This window comes from Notothenia rossii (assembly GCF_949606895.1).
Source record: "Notothenia rossii genome assembly, chromosome: 1".
NCBI lineage: Eukaryota > Metazoa > Chordata > Actinopteri > Perciformes > Nototheniidae > Notothenia > Notothenia rossii.
Window position 1 is genome coordinate 79,038,672 of NC_136912.1, and position 18,410 is coordinate 79,057,081.

Consider the following 18,410-nt stretch of genomic DNA (forward strand, 5'->3'; position numbering starts at 1 on the left):
GTGGTTTAAGTCTTATTTATCGAACAGAAAACAGCGTGATTTGGTCAACGGAGCCAAATCCCCCTACCTTGTGAACCCTGTTGGGGTTCCACAAGGTTCCATTCTTGGACCATTACTTTTTTCTCTGTACATTAATGACTTGCCTAATGTATGTCTTGAGTTGAATGTACAAATGTATGCCGATGATGCGGTCATCTTTGTACACGGGAAAAACACTGAAATTATCTCATCCTGTCTCTCAAATGCTTTGGACAAGGTTCAACACTGGCTGAACAACCTTTACTTACAGTTAAATGCAAAAAAAACAGTATGCATGATGTTCAATAAACAACCAGTCAAAATCGAAGGATCCCAGGGTGTCCGCGCGGTAGTAAAAGGTAGTAAAAGGTAGTAAAAAGAATCTACCCAAATTAAGGCCCTTGAAAGGTAGTAAAAGGTAACAAACGCAATTTGACTTGGTAGTAATTTTTTTAAAACTCTGCCTCAATATATAATGAGTTTCCATTGTTTGCTTATTATTTGTGTCTGCATGTTTGAATTTCATCTAGCCTACGTAGTTTAAAAATATATACGGTGCTAACAGGACCTGAGTGAGGCGTAGTTGATAGCAATGACGTAGAGGTAACCTGTGTGGACTTCATAGCCTATCAGCGACGCTTACAACATTTTCCGCCTTTTTCCAACAATTGACGTTAGCAGAGCCGCCTTTTGCCACAGTTGCAGTCTACTTTTTCTGATGTTAGCAAATTCGAGCAAATTTAGTGTGAAATGGGGAAGTGCAAGTTTTCGCAATTATGGGTTGATGACCCCTTATATAAAGACTGGCTTAAACCCGTCATAGGAAATGACCGTGAAGCATTTTGCAGTGTCTGCAAAAAAACTATAAATGTTACCTGGAACGGCATTACTGCTATCAAGTCCCACAGTGGATCGGCTATACACCAGCAGCGGCTTCGGGTGAGGGGGGGACAGCTGCCGATTTCGTTGTTTTGCGATGCTAGCAGCAGCACCACACAGATCGCGGCAGATCATGCCAACTTATCAGCAACAGTCGCACCACCTCGGCAGCAAACCAGTGCCACCAGCACCACCACGGCTGCGATAGCCAAACAGCAGACGTTACCGCCACAAACATCAGCCCTCAGGGCTGAGGTTCTCTGGTGCCTGAACACAGCAGCTAACCATCATTCATTCAATTCGAATGAGGGCATTGGGGAATTGTTCGAAAACATGTTCACTGACTCCGACATAGCCAAAAGTTTTGTTTGTGGCAAAGATAAGACATCGTATATCCTTGGATTTGGCATTGCTCCACATTTTAAGAAGCTTCTTATAAATAGCATCAATGCTTCTGGGCCATATGTTGTCATGTTTGACGAGTCTCTGAACCAGTCCGCCAAGAAGAAGCAAATGGATATTCACGTTCGGTTCTGGAGAGATGACCGCGTGACGTCTTCATATTTTGGGTCACAGTTTCTTGGACATGCAAGGGCTGAAGACTTGCTGCAAAGCATTAAAGTGAGTTGATATTTTCTTGTTTGTTCTTTCTTATTGTCGTTATATGCCCATTTGAAAATGTTTATGTCATAGTTAGCCTAAGCTTTAGCCTACACGACGTGTGTGTCGGGTGTGTTTTGTGACCCTGCAAGGCGATATCAGTCGCTTTGCGCTCAATGCTATTTTGAGAAAATCCACGGTAAACAAACATCCGGGTTAAAATGTTGAATTTCATGTTTTCGCATAATTTGACAGTATACAGTCTACATATCATTTCATATCGTGGACAAATCACGGAAAAACATACGTTTTGACTGTTAAGCCCGGTGAAGATGCAACACATTAGCAGTCATACCATTTGTCAACGCCGCTTAAAAAGGTGATTTTCTCCTCTTCTAGCATTATCATGACAGGAGAACCATGCCACTTTGGATACAGTTATCTTAACGATTGTTCTAGCAATAGCCTCAATATACATATCGTTGGAAAGCTTAGTTTATGGCCGTTCATATGAGAACAATAACTTAGTTTTGTACATTTTACCAAAGCGACTGGTTTCGCCTTGCAGGGTCACATTTTGATGAAGGATTTGGTTAATATTTCTGAAAGATGCATACTGGTACTACAAAGGGGGAAACACGTTTGACTTATACTTACTGGCACTGTATTTACTGTCTATCTATTGTCTATTTTATGAATAACCAAAAACCACAGGACAGATTACAATTTTCAATAAACTTTGTTTTTTGTGACAATTCACAGGAATGTGTTGCACAACTCAACTTGAGACACCTGCTGTCTGTCAGTATGGATGGCCCAAATGTCAACTTCAAGCTGCTGAAGCTCCTTCAGAACGAACATTCAGAGCTTCATGGGGATGCACAACTCATCAGTGTTGGCAGTTGTGGCTTGCACACCCTCCACAATGCCATGAAGGCAGGATTCGCAACATGGCAGGTAGACAAACTGTTGCGAGCTATGCACTACATCTTCCACAATGTTCCTGCCCGTAGAGAAGATTACACCGCCACCACAGGATCTTCTACCTTTCCCCGATCTTTCTGTGGCCACAGATGGGTGGAAAATGTCCCTGTGGCTGAGAGAGCTGTCGACATTTGGCCTGTGCTTTTAACATATGTTGATGCTGTTCAGAAGAAAAAGGTGACAAACCCAAACACGGCGTCATATGATATCATTTTGGCAGCACGGGATGATAATTTGATAATTCCAAAGCTCCAGTTCTTCTTGTCAGTTGCACGAAGCTTCAACCCCTTCCTGACCAAATATCAGACCGACGAGCCTGTGCTGCCCTTTTTTGCTAAAGATCTGAAAGAACTCCTGATGGTAAGAAATGTAATTCCTGTAGAGTAACTGTCTTTATTTGAATGTGATTAAACTGTATCAGTTGACAGGTGTGACTTGATTGCTAACAGTTTTTGTTGTTCTTTTAAGGCTTTACTGCGGCGATTTGTTAAAAGGGAACTTATACAGGACCGAAGCCCACTGCAACTTATCACAATCCAGGTGTCTGAGAAGAAGAACTGGGTGGCTCTGAAAAATGTGGACATCGGCCTGGGTGCTGAATCTGCCATCAAGGTAATTACTGCAGATACTTTCAATGTCATACATGAAATGTGCTGTCGGCACAAATAAATAGTTACTTCGAACTATTAGGGTAGAAAATGAATGAGTAACATTGGGCATTATTTAACCACCTCTGTGGTAAGCAATATAGCTATCGTAATTGTGTGGTTGTTAATGGTTATCTTTCAAACTTCAGTGGTCTTCACCACCAGGCCTTTGGCATTGAGGCTTAAACTGAACCACAGCCATGAGGATATACCAAACCTCTTTCTCACTCTGGTTAAATTGTTAGGATTGTTTTAAATGTGTAACTTGTCATAGTTTAATTTCCAATCATAGCAGTGAATGTTTATGCATCCTGAACTCATCCTGAACTATACTCACATATCCCATCACTCCCCCACCCACCCACCCACACACACAAACACACCCACACCCACACCCACACACACACACACACACACACACACACACACACACACACACACACACACACACACACACACACACACACACACACCCAGAGAGCAGACAACCAACATCTTTTCCCCACAGGTTTTACACAAGTATCTCTATATATGTGACAAATAAATATCCTTGTATGAACATTAATGTTCTCTATTTGTTAGGCCCTTCAGAGCAAACCAGGAGGCAAGATAGGGGAGCTCTCTCTGCTAACCTTCAGGAAAGAATGTTTGCAGTGCCTTGTTAAGGTTGTCATGAAATTGCAAGACAAATCCCCCCTAAAGGTTCCAATGGTTAGGCACATTGCATGCCTTGATCCCACACAAATCCACCAAGAACCGGAGTGGTGCATCAAGCAAATGAAGAGTGTAGTGCAGACATTCCTTCAGGGAAAGAGATTGACAGGTGGCATTCCAGCTGGTAAGAAAAAATACAGTATGTCTAGGGACAGGGAAGGTCATTCAAATGAAGGCCATGTTCTAAGGGTGTTCTACTTTGAAATGTACTTAAATGTCATTAATGATTATGTTTTTGTCAATATTGTAGGTGATGTTATCATTCAACAGTTCGAATCGTTGACCTCTGTGGAAGGACGGGATGAACGTTTCCTGGCTTTCAAGCCACTGAAGGACCGCCTTGATGTGTTCTTCTACACAACCCTCAGCAGGCCTTACCCTGACTTGCTGCAGTTTTGCCAGATTCTCCTCCTTCTTTCCCATGGCCAAGCCACTGTGGAAAGAGGATTTTCAGTGAACAAAGAGGTGGAGACATGCAATCTCCATGACCGCACACTGGAATCACTGAGACTAGTTTGTGACAGGATCAACAGTTGTGGTGGTGTTTTGAAAGTGCCCCTCACAAAGGAGCTCCTTGCCTCTGCCTCATCAGCTAGATCCCAGTACAGACTGTACCTTGACAGTGAAAAGAAAAAGAGAGAGAGTGCTGCCCATGCTCTGAGGAGGAAGGCAGTGGAGGAGGAGCTTCTGGACCTCAGAAGACAGGAAGAGGTACTTCGCCGTGTTTGTCACTCACTGGAAAAGGACGCGGACAAGTTGGCCGAGCAGGCTGAGGGAAAGGCTGGGTCCAAAATGGCTAAACTGATAATCAAGTCCAATACCCTTCGCAGAAGGCAGAAAGAAAAAAAAGAAGAGCTCTGCAAATTGGAGAAAATAATTGAAGATAAGTCCTCACAACTGAGACTTCTGTGACTGTACACCCCTCACAGTTATTGTTTTAAATGTTTCTCTTAGATACAATGTAGATTGCAACAACTGCACACAGGCACACCCACAGACGAATGCAGGCACACGCACACACAAACACACACACACGTACACCCCTACAGTTATTGTTTTAAATGATTCACTTAGATACAATGTAGATTGCAACAACAACAACATCCATACAAAGGCGCACCCACAGACATGTGCATACATGCACTCCTCACACACGTTATTGTGTTTAAATATGGTGAATGTTATATTGAAGCAGATCTTTGAAAGCTGTAGTCCTCAGAGCATATTGTTCATTAAAGTTATTTTTTTGATTGATTTTCAATTTTTTTCATTAATACGCATTATTAATACGCACCAGTAACTGCTTAAGTGTGTGTGTGTGTGTGTGTGTGTGTGTGTGTGTGTGTGTGTGTGTGTGTGTGTGTGTGTGTGTGTGTGTGTGTGTGTGTGTGTGAGAATGCGTGTTTGTGAGAGAATGCGTGTTTGTGAGTAAGTGTGTGTGATGTGACACTTTATTATTAATATTTATGGTTGTTAAGTGATATGTGTTTAAGAAGTGTCAAGGTTATTACTCACTTTATTAGGGCTAAGGGTCAACTCAACACTACAAAAAAAAACACAATTGACAATGACAATACTTAATGATCACAATTAAACATTAGTGTACCTGATATGTATGACGGGTGTGACAGTGTCACACTAATACCTTATAATTAGTAGTCCAAAAAGGGCTGCTGCTTGATGTCGTGTTGGTAGTAAAAAATATTGTGGAGGTAGTAAAAAAGGTAGTAAAAGGTAGTAAATTCATCTCTATGAATCCTGCAGATACCCTGGATCCAATGTGTTTTTAAACGGAGCAGAAATAGAGCTAGTCTCCCAGTTCAAGTATCTTGGAGTCATACTGTACTGGACTCGAACTTGACTTTTAAGAAACATATCAAGAAAGTATCCAATACCATTAAATTCAACTTGCAACATTTTAAACAAATTAGACCTTTCTTAACTGTCAATGCTGCAAAGTCATACCTCCACTGTATGATATCCCACATTGAATACTGTTTGACAAACTAGTCGTTTGCTTGTGCCAAAAACCTGAAACCAATAGAACAGCTGTATAAGAGAGCTATCAAGGTGTTTGACAAAAAGCCATATTCATACCACCACTGTACCATCCTTGAAAAACACAATTTCTTGAGTTTGGACCATTTTAAGTCTTTTAAAAGTATGTGCTTTGCTTTATTTATAAATGTTTACATGGAATGCCCCCCCCCCCCCCCCCTCCCTTTTTGTGGAATTCGTCCACAAAAAACACACTGGACGCTGCACTAGGTCAGAGGAGAGGAGACTGTGAAGTCCACCATAGATGGACAACCTTTGGACAAAATGTCTCTCCATTAAAGGCAGCTCTTTGTGGAATAGCCTCCCAACTGAGATACAGGGTTGTCCCACTCTCAGTGGCGGTTCTACGTGGTGGCACGGGGTGGCAGCTGCCACCTCAGAAAAATGCCTTGCCACCCCAGCTTTCACCCCATTTGGCAGCTTGGTTTTGAAAGAAAAGTTGTGGCTCATCGGACATTTATGAGACAAAATCTCTATTGTCCGAGTGCAAGTGAATGCAGCACAAGACGCGAGCCTTGTAACCCCTCCCCCCCTCCCCTGGCGCGAGCTTGGAAATATGATTGGCGGCGATTTCATTTGAACGGGAGGACAGCGCAAAACGAGAAGCATTTCGGATACAAGTAGACAGAAGCAGTGGTGTAGTGGGCGTTGGACGCGGAGGTACGCCGTACCCCCACTTATTTGAAGCATGATTTATTTTTTTAATAGTCTAATACATCTAATATCATTGCCAGTGTTATCACTTGCAAGTGTGTGTTTGTTGTATTAATGACGAAAACATAATAGGCAGATTTCACAGTAATTATAATAAATACGTAGCTCAAGCATTTATGCAACTTGATTTGAAGCGTGTGTGTGTGTGAGGGGCAGAACCGTGTGTGATGTGGTGACCAGGTGTCCCGCACTGTTCGGGACTGCACACACAGCATTTTTATTATTTGTCCCGCGCCCCACACATTGAGACTATGTCCCGCATTTGAGTGATATCGCGCAGAAAGGCCAAATCAGTTCGCTGACAGCATCATGTAAGTTGCGCTGACAGGCGACACAGAGGTCCCCCAAGCCCCCCCCCCCCCCCCCCCCCCCCCCGTTGACAGTTCATGAGCGCGAGTGTCGTATTTGCGGTCAGGGTATGACTGGGGTAGGCTACAGCCATACCAATAAAGGGCTTATCCCCACCATGAAAAATGATGTTCAAGTAAGAAAAAAAAAGTCTGCCAACTCGCGCGGAGTAAATTGCACAGACAGCATAGTAAGATTGATTTCAGTAGCCACTTGTCTGGAAATACCGAAGACTAGAAACGGTTTTGAAAACTTTTGTCACGTAGTGATCGTCTTCTCAATAGAACATCTTTGATAATGTCTTCTGGCCAATCAGAATCACGATAACGGCGTGGTGTTGTTGCAGGAAGTCCCGACGGAGAATACTTTTGCTGTAGTACATCTCTATATACATCGGTACAACTATAAGACCCCACGGTTTGATAATTGATAGGTGTGTGAGCTGTCTTACATTTTTATACACAGAACAATGGGGGCTATCCACCCTTATCCACAATGTAAAGTCATTCACACAGCCTCTTCCCTCTCCTCTCTAAGAGGAGCAGCAGGTTCAGCTTTCAGAACAAAGTAAGAAAAAACTAAAATGGCATTCATTTTTTTAAATACGTTGTGTAGTAATATATATTTATTTATTTTTCTTCTCAAGAGAGCACCAGAATGTGTATTTGATGTTAGTATTTCAAAAAAAATTCCTGGGGGAGAATCCCCCCAGACCCCCTTGCAGGGGTTTGGTTTTCAACTCTTTCACCTGTGGAGAAATTGCAGGATTGGCTCCAGGTCGCCCTTTTTATTTACTACAAGACAAATGTGCCTTTTTATTTCATACAGTTAAATTTGGATTGAGACAGGGAAATAATATAAACCTCACGCGTAGCGTTTCACTGTCAAGGGGAGCGTGTATGTAATTACATTGCAAATACTGACTTGAGCCCCACCACTGTATGGGTTAGCCCTACCATAGATTACCCAACACAAATACTCTGGAGCGGCAACTGTTTGCGGTCTACTATGACAGAGAAGAGCCTGTCAAGTTTGGCTGTACTCAGCATTGAATCAAAATGCACCATAGCTTTAAATCTTAATAAGTTTGTGAGGCGTTTTGCTGATCAAGATGGTAATCGCCACATTCAGCTGTTATAGGCATGCCAACTTGATGCTCTGCTCACGGATGAGTCGATGAGAATAATAAACTGTTGAAGAAGATGACCTTACATGTGTAAATACATGTTTCTTCTTTGTGGGGGTCTGCCCCCAAAAAACTGTTTCAAGTCCTGAGAAAGTCAAATAAGACTGTGTGTAAAACTTCACTGCCCAGCCAAAAAAAAGTAAACTACTTTGATTTAACTAGGCGAGTATGGGCTTTCCACTGGATAATAACTTCAGCGATGTATATGTTTTAGCTGAATACACGTTTTTTAACCCTAACTGATGCAGTTAGTCATTTCTTTAATGTTTGTTCTTTCTGATGTAAAGTCAAGGTTGTAACTGTTTGCAATGAAGTTGTGGGGCGCTGAACTGTTCCTTTGATTCTTTTGAATTATGATAGTAATTACTAGTCTTTCAAATTTGAAGGAGGGTGAGCAAGCATCTTGAGGAATGTTCATCATTAACTCCTCCAAAAAATATAGTTTATTTAATAATAACACTGAATATGTGAATCATAAAAGTGATTGACAGCTGATAGGAATAATATGATTGTTAATATTATCATATTCATACAGACACACATCGAAGAGACAGTTAATTAATGTATTTATTGCAGCAGTCTGCATTAAATTACGTGTGCCACCTTAATATATTTCTATTTAAGGCTTTACTGATGTGCCACAATAATGTCACCTAATGTTATTGAGTTAAAATATCAATATTGTGGCTTTCCAAGTTAACATTGATTGATATGACTGTGATTAAATCAGCATATACTTCTGCCAGGGGATGCCACCCCTGAAATTCTCCTGCCACCCTCTTGCCACACCATGAATATTTGTCTAGATCCGCCCCTGCCCACTCTCAATAGCTTTAAAGGACAACTTAAAGAATGGTTGAGCAACAAACAGACTTGTAATCACCGCTAACTTCACTTTAATACAGGGGTATCTCCTCTTGCACTTTATGTAGCACTTTTATCTTCTCCTGCACTTTATATATCGTAGCTGCTACATTGTACTGCCTTGTGGCTTCTATGCTGCTCATGCTCTTTCTGCATATCATGTATTTCTGTTTGCCATGTGTATAAATGTCATGTTCTTAAATGTCGAATGCGACGGGACTACGGATGTAGATTAGCTCAAAGCTAAAATCCGGCTCATTTACACTTGTCAGCATTATTTTGTTTTAAAGTGTTCATCAATGTGCACTGTCCCGGTTCAAATAAACGATTAAATGAAAATGAAACTACTAAAGAATATAAAGAAATGATAAAACTTCCAATGTAGCAAAGAGTTGCACAGCTACACTGGTTGCATGCATACTAAAGTCACACGCATATATCAGACACACTACAACTTCTACAATGTTCAGTATGTGAAGATAATGATGTACCTATTACAGTATCTGATATGGATCAGGGCGTTTCACGTTCAGCCTCCTCCTCTTTGCTTTCTTTCTTCTTTCTCTCTTGTGGCAGTAATCAACACAGATGTCTGCAGTTTTCAAAGGCAGGAGTCCTTCCTCTGCCTTTAGGTCAAAGGTCACACAGGAAAATAATAACACAGCAGCTGGCTTTACTTGGTGCAACCTTTTCCTCCCCTTGGCTATATTTAGAGGGACATGAGCTGCTCTGAGATCAGATGTTGATGTTGGACTCAGAGTGTGTGCTCTGTTTGGACAGCGACCCACAGGCCGGTCAGGTGCATGGAAAGTGCAACCGGCTCTCCATGGAGGTTTGTTTCACGCCACTGTGAATGTACTCAACACTGGAACTAGTTTTCTTAACGGATGTTTATTATGTCCTGATCTTTGCATGTCATTAAATGTTCACCATCCCTCTCTAAAGTAGAACTGCAGCAAAATATTTTTTGGGGTTAAATCAAATGATATTAGAAATCTATCTGTTACTGATCAGAATTGTCTAGAAGTTATCTATTACATCTTGAGGCCTTTATGTATTTAGGAATACTTTCTAGACTGCTGTGGCTTACAGTTCCTCTTCATGTTGTTGCTGTTCTTTTTCTTTATAGCGCTTTGGTACTGAGATTGCCTAGTCTTTGTTTATCCAGGGATACACTCATACATTGTATTGCCACATATTCAACCACTTGCCTGCATGTTTTGTTCAGCCAATCAGCTGACACTAAAACATAGTGAGGCCAATGGTTGTCTTACTTCACTTTTTTTGTTGTTGTTGTTGTTAGAGATATTCAAGATGATTTATAGGGGGTGTTGTGTACTTGTCCATAGACGGTGTATAAGTAGCTGTCGGTTGGCGCACCCCAAGTTTGGTGACACATAGGAGTTAGCACACAGAAACAACTATGTACTGAAGAGGGCAGCAGCAAAACTTATTTTCAACAATACATTTTCGTCAGACAGTCCTTTCCAAAGGGCAACTGAAGCCATGTTCTATGCTCTCTTTAAAGCCCCCATACTTCATCGATAGAAAACATAATTGTACCTCGTAGAACAAGGGTCTTCTGGACCAAGTCTGGTGTCTCTAAACAGAGTGTTGCTACCTGCCTCAGTTTAAAAAAACTGATTTTTGGATTTTATAATAACAATTTTAGCAATTTTCAGCAAGAGGAAGTAATTCAGCACAAGGACGTTATGTGGAATTGAAAAAGGTTAAATGTACATCTCCTTCAATGAAGAGGAATGTGGTTAACTTTGAGAATGATAGCATGGACACTGGACATCATTGACTGTATGGTTTGATGAGGGCTGTCCAATTTATCCTCATCTCATTCTTTGTGCTGTCGTGACACACACACACACACACACACACACACACACACACCCACACACACACACACACACACACGCACACACACACGCATACACTCACACACACACACACACACACACACACACACACACACACACACACACACACACACACACACACACACACAGTGTACAAACCAGACACTGAAACAGTGGAAGGAAAGATCTGTTTGGCAGGGGGGTGCATGCGGGGGAAGCGTGTTGTTTTTCTGCTGCTTTCAGATCAAATGTACAATGGGTTTGAGGTGTAAAGCAAACAAACCCTCTTCACTCCCTTAGGTCTCTCACTCCCAAACACACACACACACACACACACACACACACACACACACACACACACACACACACACACACACACACACACAGTTTTGTTTTGCACACCCATTGCCCCCCAAAAAAAGATTCTTTCTAATTGCTTCATTCTTACAGTATGCTGTTTTTACTTATTTGTAATGGTGTTAAATCATCAGTACATTTGAGCCTGTTACTCTTACTATGCACACACAAATTCACAAAGTTTTCCCTGCTCTGTTTTCCTCCTCTACTTCTCACCTCTTGCCTCTTTCCTGGTGTGATGCTTAAGGCCCCTCGGCCAATTCCCACGCTACGAGGAAAGAAAACAGGAGGGAGCGTGTGTGTGTGTGTGTGTGTGTGTGTGTGTGTGTGTGTATGTGTGTGTGGGTTGACCTTTGACACTGGTCCTGTGTTGTCCACCCTCAGATAGCATCTGGCCTTGATTCTTGTTTTCTGTATCACTATTACACGCATAACAGAAAGTTTGTCAAATCCCTCGGCCCTGGTTCCCATGAGCACAGCACGAACATGCGTGCATGCATAATAACTGGAAATGGTCATACGTTTCCCATCCTAAGGTTTTAACATTTTGTACAATTACAGAGGCCAACCCTAAGGAAAGGCTTTATTAGAATAAAATCCGCCAGGGATGAAAACTGTGCCTCTGAGCATGGTTTAACATCAAAGAGACTGTAACCCTAACCCCCTAACTCTGTGTGACAGCAATGCAGTTCACCAGCTAAAGAACAGTGACACTTTAAGGTTGACCTTCATGTATGTAGCTGTAAAAGTTCACTGTGTCTCACTATTAACCCATTACATACATTTTAAGTTCAAGTGAAGATCAGACAGTTTTCTTTAACCAAAACATTGGTTAAAGAAATCTTTCAGCAGTAATACTGATACAGTAGGGATTCAACCAATTATGTATTCAATAGCTTGTTTTGTCCACCAAACTGTCCACCACCCAAACATTATTTTGTTTATTTTCACAATTCAGATATAAAGAAATGTGGCAAACTTCACAACTGCCAACCTGGAGATTGGGTGCCAAATAGCTTGTAAAATCCCTATACATTTTTTAAATAAATTATCAAAAAAGTTGTCAAAACCTTTTCCAGTTATTGACCAAACATTAATTGGCTTTAGGCTGCAGCCACATGGAGACGAAACGGGTCGTATCCGCTACAGTTCTCTATCTTATAGACGGTTCGGCCACACGAGGCCGACAGGGAAACGCAGATAACGATAACGGGTCCCAAGCATAGGTCCCAAGGTGGGTAGATCTGCGGACGCAATGCTCTGGGGGGCCAAACAGCTCCGTGCCCATCCCTATACGATCATTTCCTGATAACGATGACGCAATAGCCCCGCCTCTCCCCGCCTCTGCTGCTCACTGCTGTAGCATGTACAGTAGCTGTCAGTAGTAGCTGTCAGTAGCTACTGCTACTGTTACTGACCATGCTACAGATGTTAGTGCAAAATCTACAGCTCCTCTACCACAACCATCAGCAACAAGTGGACATGGAGAACTACATGAACAACATGTTGCTAAATCCACCGCGGAGAATAAACAGAAGGGCAACCAGGCAACCATGGTAACCATGCTCGGGGGGGAGGTCTTCTTCGCTGCTTTTGGTGTATTTTGTGGCAGAAGTACAGCGCCACTTACAGGCCCGGCATATGTACTACAGCGTCTCCAGCGGGTCGAGTGGTCTCGTGTGGACGGAAGACTTTTTTGATATCGAATTCGGTACGTTTTCGTTATCATCTACGTGTGGCTCCAGCCTTAGTTTCCAGCGCTGTAATCCTGACTCAGTCTAGTCACTCATCTTCATCAAAGTCAATTGAGCAAACACTGATTTTGTTGTGATGATCAAATTAATTGATTGCCTCTGCAGCCTTGTTCAATTTAGGTCAAGGGGGAAAAAATCCTCTTCTTTAATATGTTGGGAACGCAAACTAAACATCCTGGGAACAAAAGCAGAGGGGTGTGTGTGTGTGTGTGTGTGTGTGTGTGTGTGTGTGTGTGTGTGTGTGTGTGTGTGTGTGTGTGTGTGTGTGTGTGTGTGTGTGTGTGTGTGTGTGTGTGTGTGTGTGTGTGTGTGTGTGTGTGTGTGTGTGTGTGTGTGTGTGTGTGTGTGTGTGTGTGTGTGTGTGTGAGAGAGAGTGTGAGAGAGTGTGAGAAAAGTTAACTAAAACACAGTTAAAGAGAGAAAAGGGAGGCGTCATTTACGTCAGAGAAACGGAGAACAATGCTGGAAGCAGACGGTACAAGGTCAACTTGTTATGTTGCCGTCAGTCTGATTGTCTCACAACTGTCTTAAAAAAGCTGTGTAGTTCGCTATTATGGAATAAAAGTGAAAAATAGTTTTTTATTAAGTAAGAAAGAACAGAATCAAGCAATGTTACTTTTTCATTTTATTAATGCCTTATTAATGCAGGGGGCCTAAGGATTTTTGAATACAATAATACTTTTTTTTTGTTTTTCACTCGAAAGGATGTTTACTCAACAAAAAATGTATGTCTTGTAAAAGTCTGATGTTCGCACCTTTACAGTCTCATGACTCTTCACATTGGTGAACAACAAAATAATAATGTATGTTTCATATACATATGGATTCCACTGATTTCAGTCCTACTACCATAACAAAATTACAAAGCAAATGTCATAAGGAATGATTTAAGGATGGATCAGAATATAAAATCTGAGCAGTCTTGTTTATGTGATGTTGCAGTTCCATGTATTTCTCAGTAGAGGGAGCTGTCGCCTTATCAGAAACCTCTTCTGCTTCTTTGAGTAGGAATGAATGAAAGAAAGCAGACAACCCTGTGAAAATACTCTGCCACCAAAAACATCAACAAATCACAATAAGTCAAATACATTTATTTTTCTCACCGCCCTTGTTGGCATTCATTCATCATATGTTGTGTTTATTTATCCCTAGTGCATTAATATATTGGAATACTATTTAATTCCACATCTGTATAATCCAGTATCACCACCTCTGATACAATTGAGGTGAATAAAGCTACAGTACACATTTAAAAGCTTTTTTTTGTAGGTTAATACTTAATTTAAAGCCAGTATTGTATCCCCAATAATGATTGTTCATACAGTATGGTTATCCAATGAACAATCATATTTTTTTTACTGGTGAAACTGTTATCACCAAGGACATGATAGATCAACAATCTGTAATCTGACCTCAAATCTGAAAGACATTTTAATTTCACAACTGACAACAATTAGTGCTTGAAGGACAAAACTGTTTTACTGTCCTTTAGCAACATGCTTCGACATCCTGGCTGCTCACTCAGAAATGCGGCTGAGTAAAAGATAGAAAAATATAATTTGGAGAATTGATTGAAAATACTGGTCTTGTATTTCTACTTGTGGTCATTTAAAATCACTCAACCAATCGAAAACGAAAAAAAAAAGGAAAAGTCCTTCACATATGTAGGCATGAGGAGGAGAGAAATCACCCATGCCTTCGAAGGGGAGGAGGGGGGGTATCTACGTAAGCTCCGTCACAAGTCTCCCAGTTCCCCTCTTTCCTGGGAGGCAGATCTATTTATAGCTTCTGACGTCAGCGGTCTCCTCTGATGGAGCCTCGTCACGGCCGACTACACTGAGCCGGGGGGGGGGGGGGGGAACAGGTGAGGTGTAGTGGAGCGTTATCACTGAGATAAGTCCTGCTGCAGCACCCCCATCCTCTCCTGTCACACCAATCAGGTGTGAGATGCTGAGCCCTATCACTGTGCTGGATACAGACCCCCCCCCCCCCCCCCCCGCCCGGCGTCTGCCTCTCTTTGCATCTGTGAATCTGTATTTCATTCAGCATCAATTGCATAATAGCCATCTCTCATTTAGCCGGCACTGGTTGCTATTGCTTGAGCACTGGAGGCAGGCTGAGCCAAAAATAGAAACAGAAGCAACCTTCCAGGGCTCTGCTTTCTATTGTTACGACCAAGGAAGGAGGGGAATCCATATCGTGACGGATAACAATAGATCTAACTGATACAAATACCTTTGAAGTGACCATTCATGTATCTCCATAATGCTGCCTTAAAATATCATTTGTTATGCTACAATCTAAAAAATAAGATGTTTACGGTGGTAGAATAGTGAATAGTTTTAGCACAAAAAGTGTTAGTTTTAGTATTCAAGAAGAGTGCAGTAGTCGAGCAAGGCACAGATGATGATGAAGCTACAAAAATGAACTATATTGCATTTTGGAGGCTTTTACTTTCCTCTACCGTCTCACTCAACGTCAAGTTATTCTCTGTCACTCTTAGAACTTATTTCTTTATTTTAGCTCTTGCCTCTTTTGTGGTTGCACTTCATATCCCTAGTTTGAAATAATTGTTTGGGTAAAGGGGGATATTTGTTTTGAGTGTGTGTTTGCTACACCCACCCTTCATCTTTCGACCCTGTGGATTGGAGTGATTCCAAAGGGATTTATTTCAGGGCAGCGTCGGGCTGTGATACGGTTTGGTTACAAGAGTTGGACTGAAACCAGGTTTTTTTTTTTTAATACAAGTTCATTTGAATCATACCAAGGAAAACATTTTAATAAAACTATGACCGTAAACGCTAAGCTCATAAAGTTATTTGTTCAGTAATAGGGGTGCCTTTCAATGGGATGGCTGCGATGGGGTGATAAAGGGAGTGGCGGGTGGAGGGGGTGTGTATGGGTAAGTAGCTCTGCTGACGTACCAGGCATGACGTCAGTGTTGACGTCATACGGAGATAGCAGAGGGAAAGGAAGATGTGTGTGAGTGTGTGTGATTGCGAAAAAGCGAGTAATCACAAGGTCGGCTGTTTAAAAAAGACTTACAGCTGGGTAGACAATTTACTCCAACCTTTTATCTATTTTAATACAAGTAAACATAGCATTTTATTCAAGCTATGATATTTAATTTTGATTTGATCGTATCAATAGTTGTCGCATGATGTTCTTGTTCTGGGAGCCTTATCCTTGTATAAGTCTTGTGTCTTCTTCACATGATTTTTAGGATACTTTATTGGAAGAAAAATGTATATGAAAATAGAATGATCTGTGGATACTTCTGCATGCTACACCTAATCATACCTTATCTTAGGTTTAATTCCTGTCTCAATTTGTTGTCAGTGGGTAAAGGAGCTGTTTTAAATAAGTATACGATTAGTTGGGAGTCACTGCGTTGGAAGGGAGTGCTGAGAGGTGACCCCAGTTAATGTTGAATCTATTGTTTCTATTCAAGTTATCAAATAAAGCGCATTTTTACACATTTGGTTTTTACTTTGCTTATCTTGTGTTATTCACTCTTTATAATATTGGTGGCTGCTTTTCTTATGACTTATGGTATTCCTCTTAATGTTCAGGTATGCTAAAATGGTTTATTAGCAAAAGCGGCAATAGTAGTAGTAGTCTGGCTGATTAGCAGGTGCTGAAACAGTCATATTTATGTATTTTCTTTTCTCTCTCTCCTGTAGTTTTGATGTGGACAATGGCCTGTCGGTGGGTCGCAGTCCACTGGACTCTCAGACTAGCCCAAGTTCTGGTCTGGTTCTTCAGGCCAACTTCCCTCACAGTCAGCGCCGCGAGTCCTTCCTCTACCGCTCAGACTCAGACTTCGACCTTTCGCCCAAAAACATGTCCCGCAACTCGTCCACTGCCAGCGATCTGTGAGTATTTTAAATGTTACCCTCATGTTGCACCTTGCAGTTTTGGGTTGCTGATTTAGAAATGATTGGTTTACTTCACTGTGAAGTATATTGAATATATATGTTCTTTCATAAAATATCTACAAACTTTCTGATAACAGCGGATCATGGAAGGCTTGAAATTTTATTTGATTCACAATATATTGTGTAAAGTATCAGATCACATTGATTGTATCACTACTGTTGCATTTACTAGGGAAACACTTGCATGTAATTTCAATATTTGTTAATATCCTATTAAGCTCAGTTTATTTGCCATCTGGCCTTATTTGCCATGCAGAGCTGATGATAGTCAGCAGTCAAGTTTAGTTGGTGCGTACAACTAAGTTTAAAATGTAATCTCCGCTCAGAAACACTTTATCCAGTCCCTGCCTGTTTATACAGCTAGAGATGTATCCATGCAGAGTGTAAATATGGCTTCTTCCACCAATAGCTGTCACTCCTTTGTTTTGAAGGGAGGAGGGATTGAAGCATTGGGAGGTCAATTGGCTACCTCGGTGAGACAAAGTCTGAAGACTGCTGTGATTCCTCTCTCTTTGGGCTGTGCAATGTTATCATATGTCAAACATATTTGACTCATGACAACATATTACCTCTTCCACCTACACCCACCCTATCCCAAATTGTTTAATCACCCCTGCAAAATAATGAAACAGCCCAAGCAAGCATTTGACAGATGATGTCACATACGTTTAAAGTGTACTAAACATTTGCCATTTTTCAATATTTTCATAATCAGGCTTACATTTCACAGAAATATTTTGTGTTTTTCACCCAAAGTCAAAATCATTGCTGGGCAGGCTGACTTGAGTCTGACTCTGACATTGTACACTTCACTGGCAGCATGGATTTACCCTGAAGTCTGAATAGTGAGGTGCATGTTGAGACTTTAAAGCTCCCAGAAAACTCTACCTCTCCCAAACTCCCAGAACCCAATGCACGAACACCGCTCCTCGCAAATATGTATCTTGGGGGCAAAATCTGTAAGAGCAGAATTAAACCTGCATTAACTTATTTTTCACCCTTATAGCAACACTGACCTAACATTTGATTATTCTGTTGTCACGGCTAACCTATTAGCTAAATATTTCACTGCTTACACAATCAGTGGATACAGGGCAATATTAGCATCCCATTGGAAGGCAGGTTTCCATCCACCCAAAAGTTATTTTAATATTCATTTGCTTTTTACTGTAGCTCCACCAATTCCTGACACAAATAACTGTGTCTTAAGCCGCTGAATTATACATTACAATTTGACCAATCACATGGAAAATGTATATTTGTCCTTAATGTTGAACAGGTTGACTCTCAGTTTGTTTGCTGGAAACAGAAGCCATGGTTTTACACGGCAAGCTTCATGAGAGCGAAAAGGCCAGAGAACCAAAACATAAAGCTACAAATAGTAATTGATTTAATCATATAAATATAACTTTTAATGACACTTTTATTTGAATCTCAATGGGTAAATGCAATCCCTTCCCAAGAACTATTGATAGTCTTTG

At 41.3% G+C, this 18,410-nt stretch overlaps 2 protein-coding genes across 6 annotated transcripts in view; both read left to right on the top strand.

The window, feature by feature from the left end:
- Window positions 1–18,410, top strand: part of LOC307041344 (3',5'-cyclic-AMP phosphodiesterase 4C-like) — a 94,794-nt gene that overhangs the window by 52,459 nt on the left and 23,925 nt on the right. For 4 of the 5 annotated variants that reach the window (XM_079684688.1, XM_079684689.1, XM_079684691.1 and 1 more), the window contains one exon: window positions 16,675–16,866. In XM_079684688.1, coding sequence (XP_079540814.1) covers window positions 16,675–16,866 — 192 coding nt within the window. Of the gene's footprint in view, window positions 1–8,780; window positions 9,845–16,674; window positions 16,867–18,410 lie in introns of those variants that run through there. The other variant, XM_079684692.1, reaches the window with a different exon arrangement.
- On the top strand, window positions 358–5,463 carry LOC307041334 (uncharacterized protein). Its single transcript, XM_079684676.1, has 5 exons — window positions 358–1,518; window positions 2,260–2,841; window positions 2,950–3,093; window positions 3,711–3,966; window positions 4,093–5,463. Exons 1-5 carry the CDS (start codon window positions 769–771, stop codon window positions 4,752–4,754), a joined length of 2,394 nt encoding a protein of 797 aa, XP_079540802.1. The 5' UTR covers window positions 358–768; the 3' UTR covers window positions 4,755–5,463.

Coding starts and splice junctions, on each gene's coding strand:
- LOC307041334 (XM_079684676.1), top strand. CDS start 769: ATGGGGAAGTGCAAGTTTTCGCAATTATGGGTTGATGACCCCTTATAT. Junction 2,842..2,949: donor ATCTGAAAGAACTCCTGATG/GTAAGAAATGTA, acceptor TGTTCTTTTAAG/GCTTTACTGCGGCGATTTGT. Junction 3,094..3,710: donor GTGCTGAATCTGCCATCAAG/GTAATTACTGCA, acceptor TCTATTTGTTAG/GCCCTTCAGAGCAAACCAGG.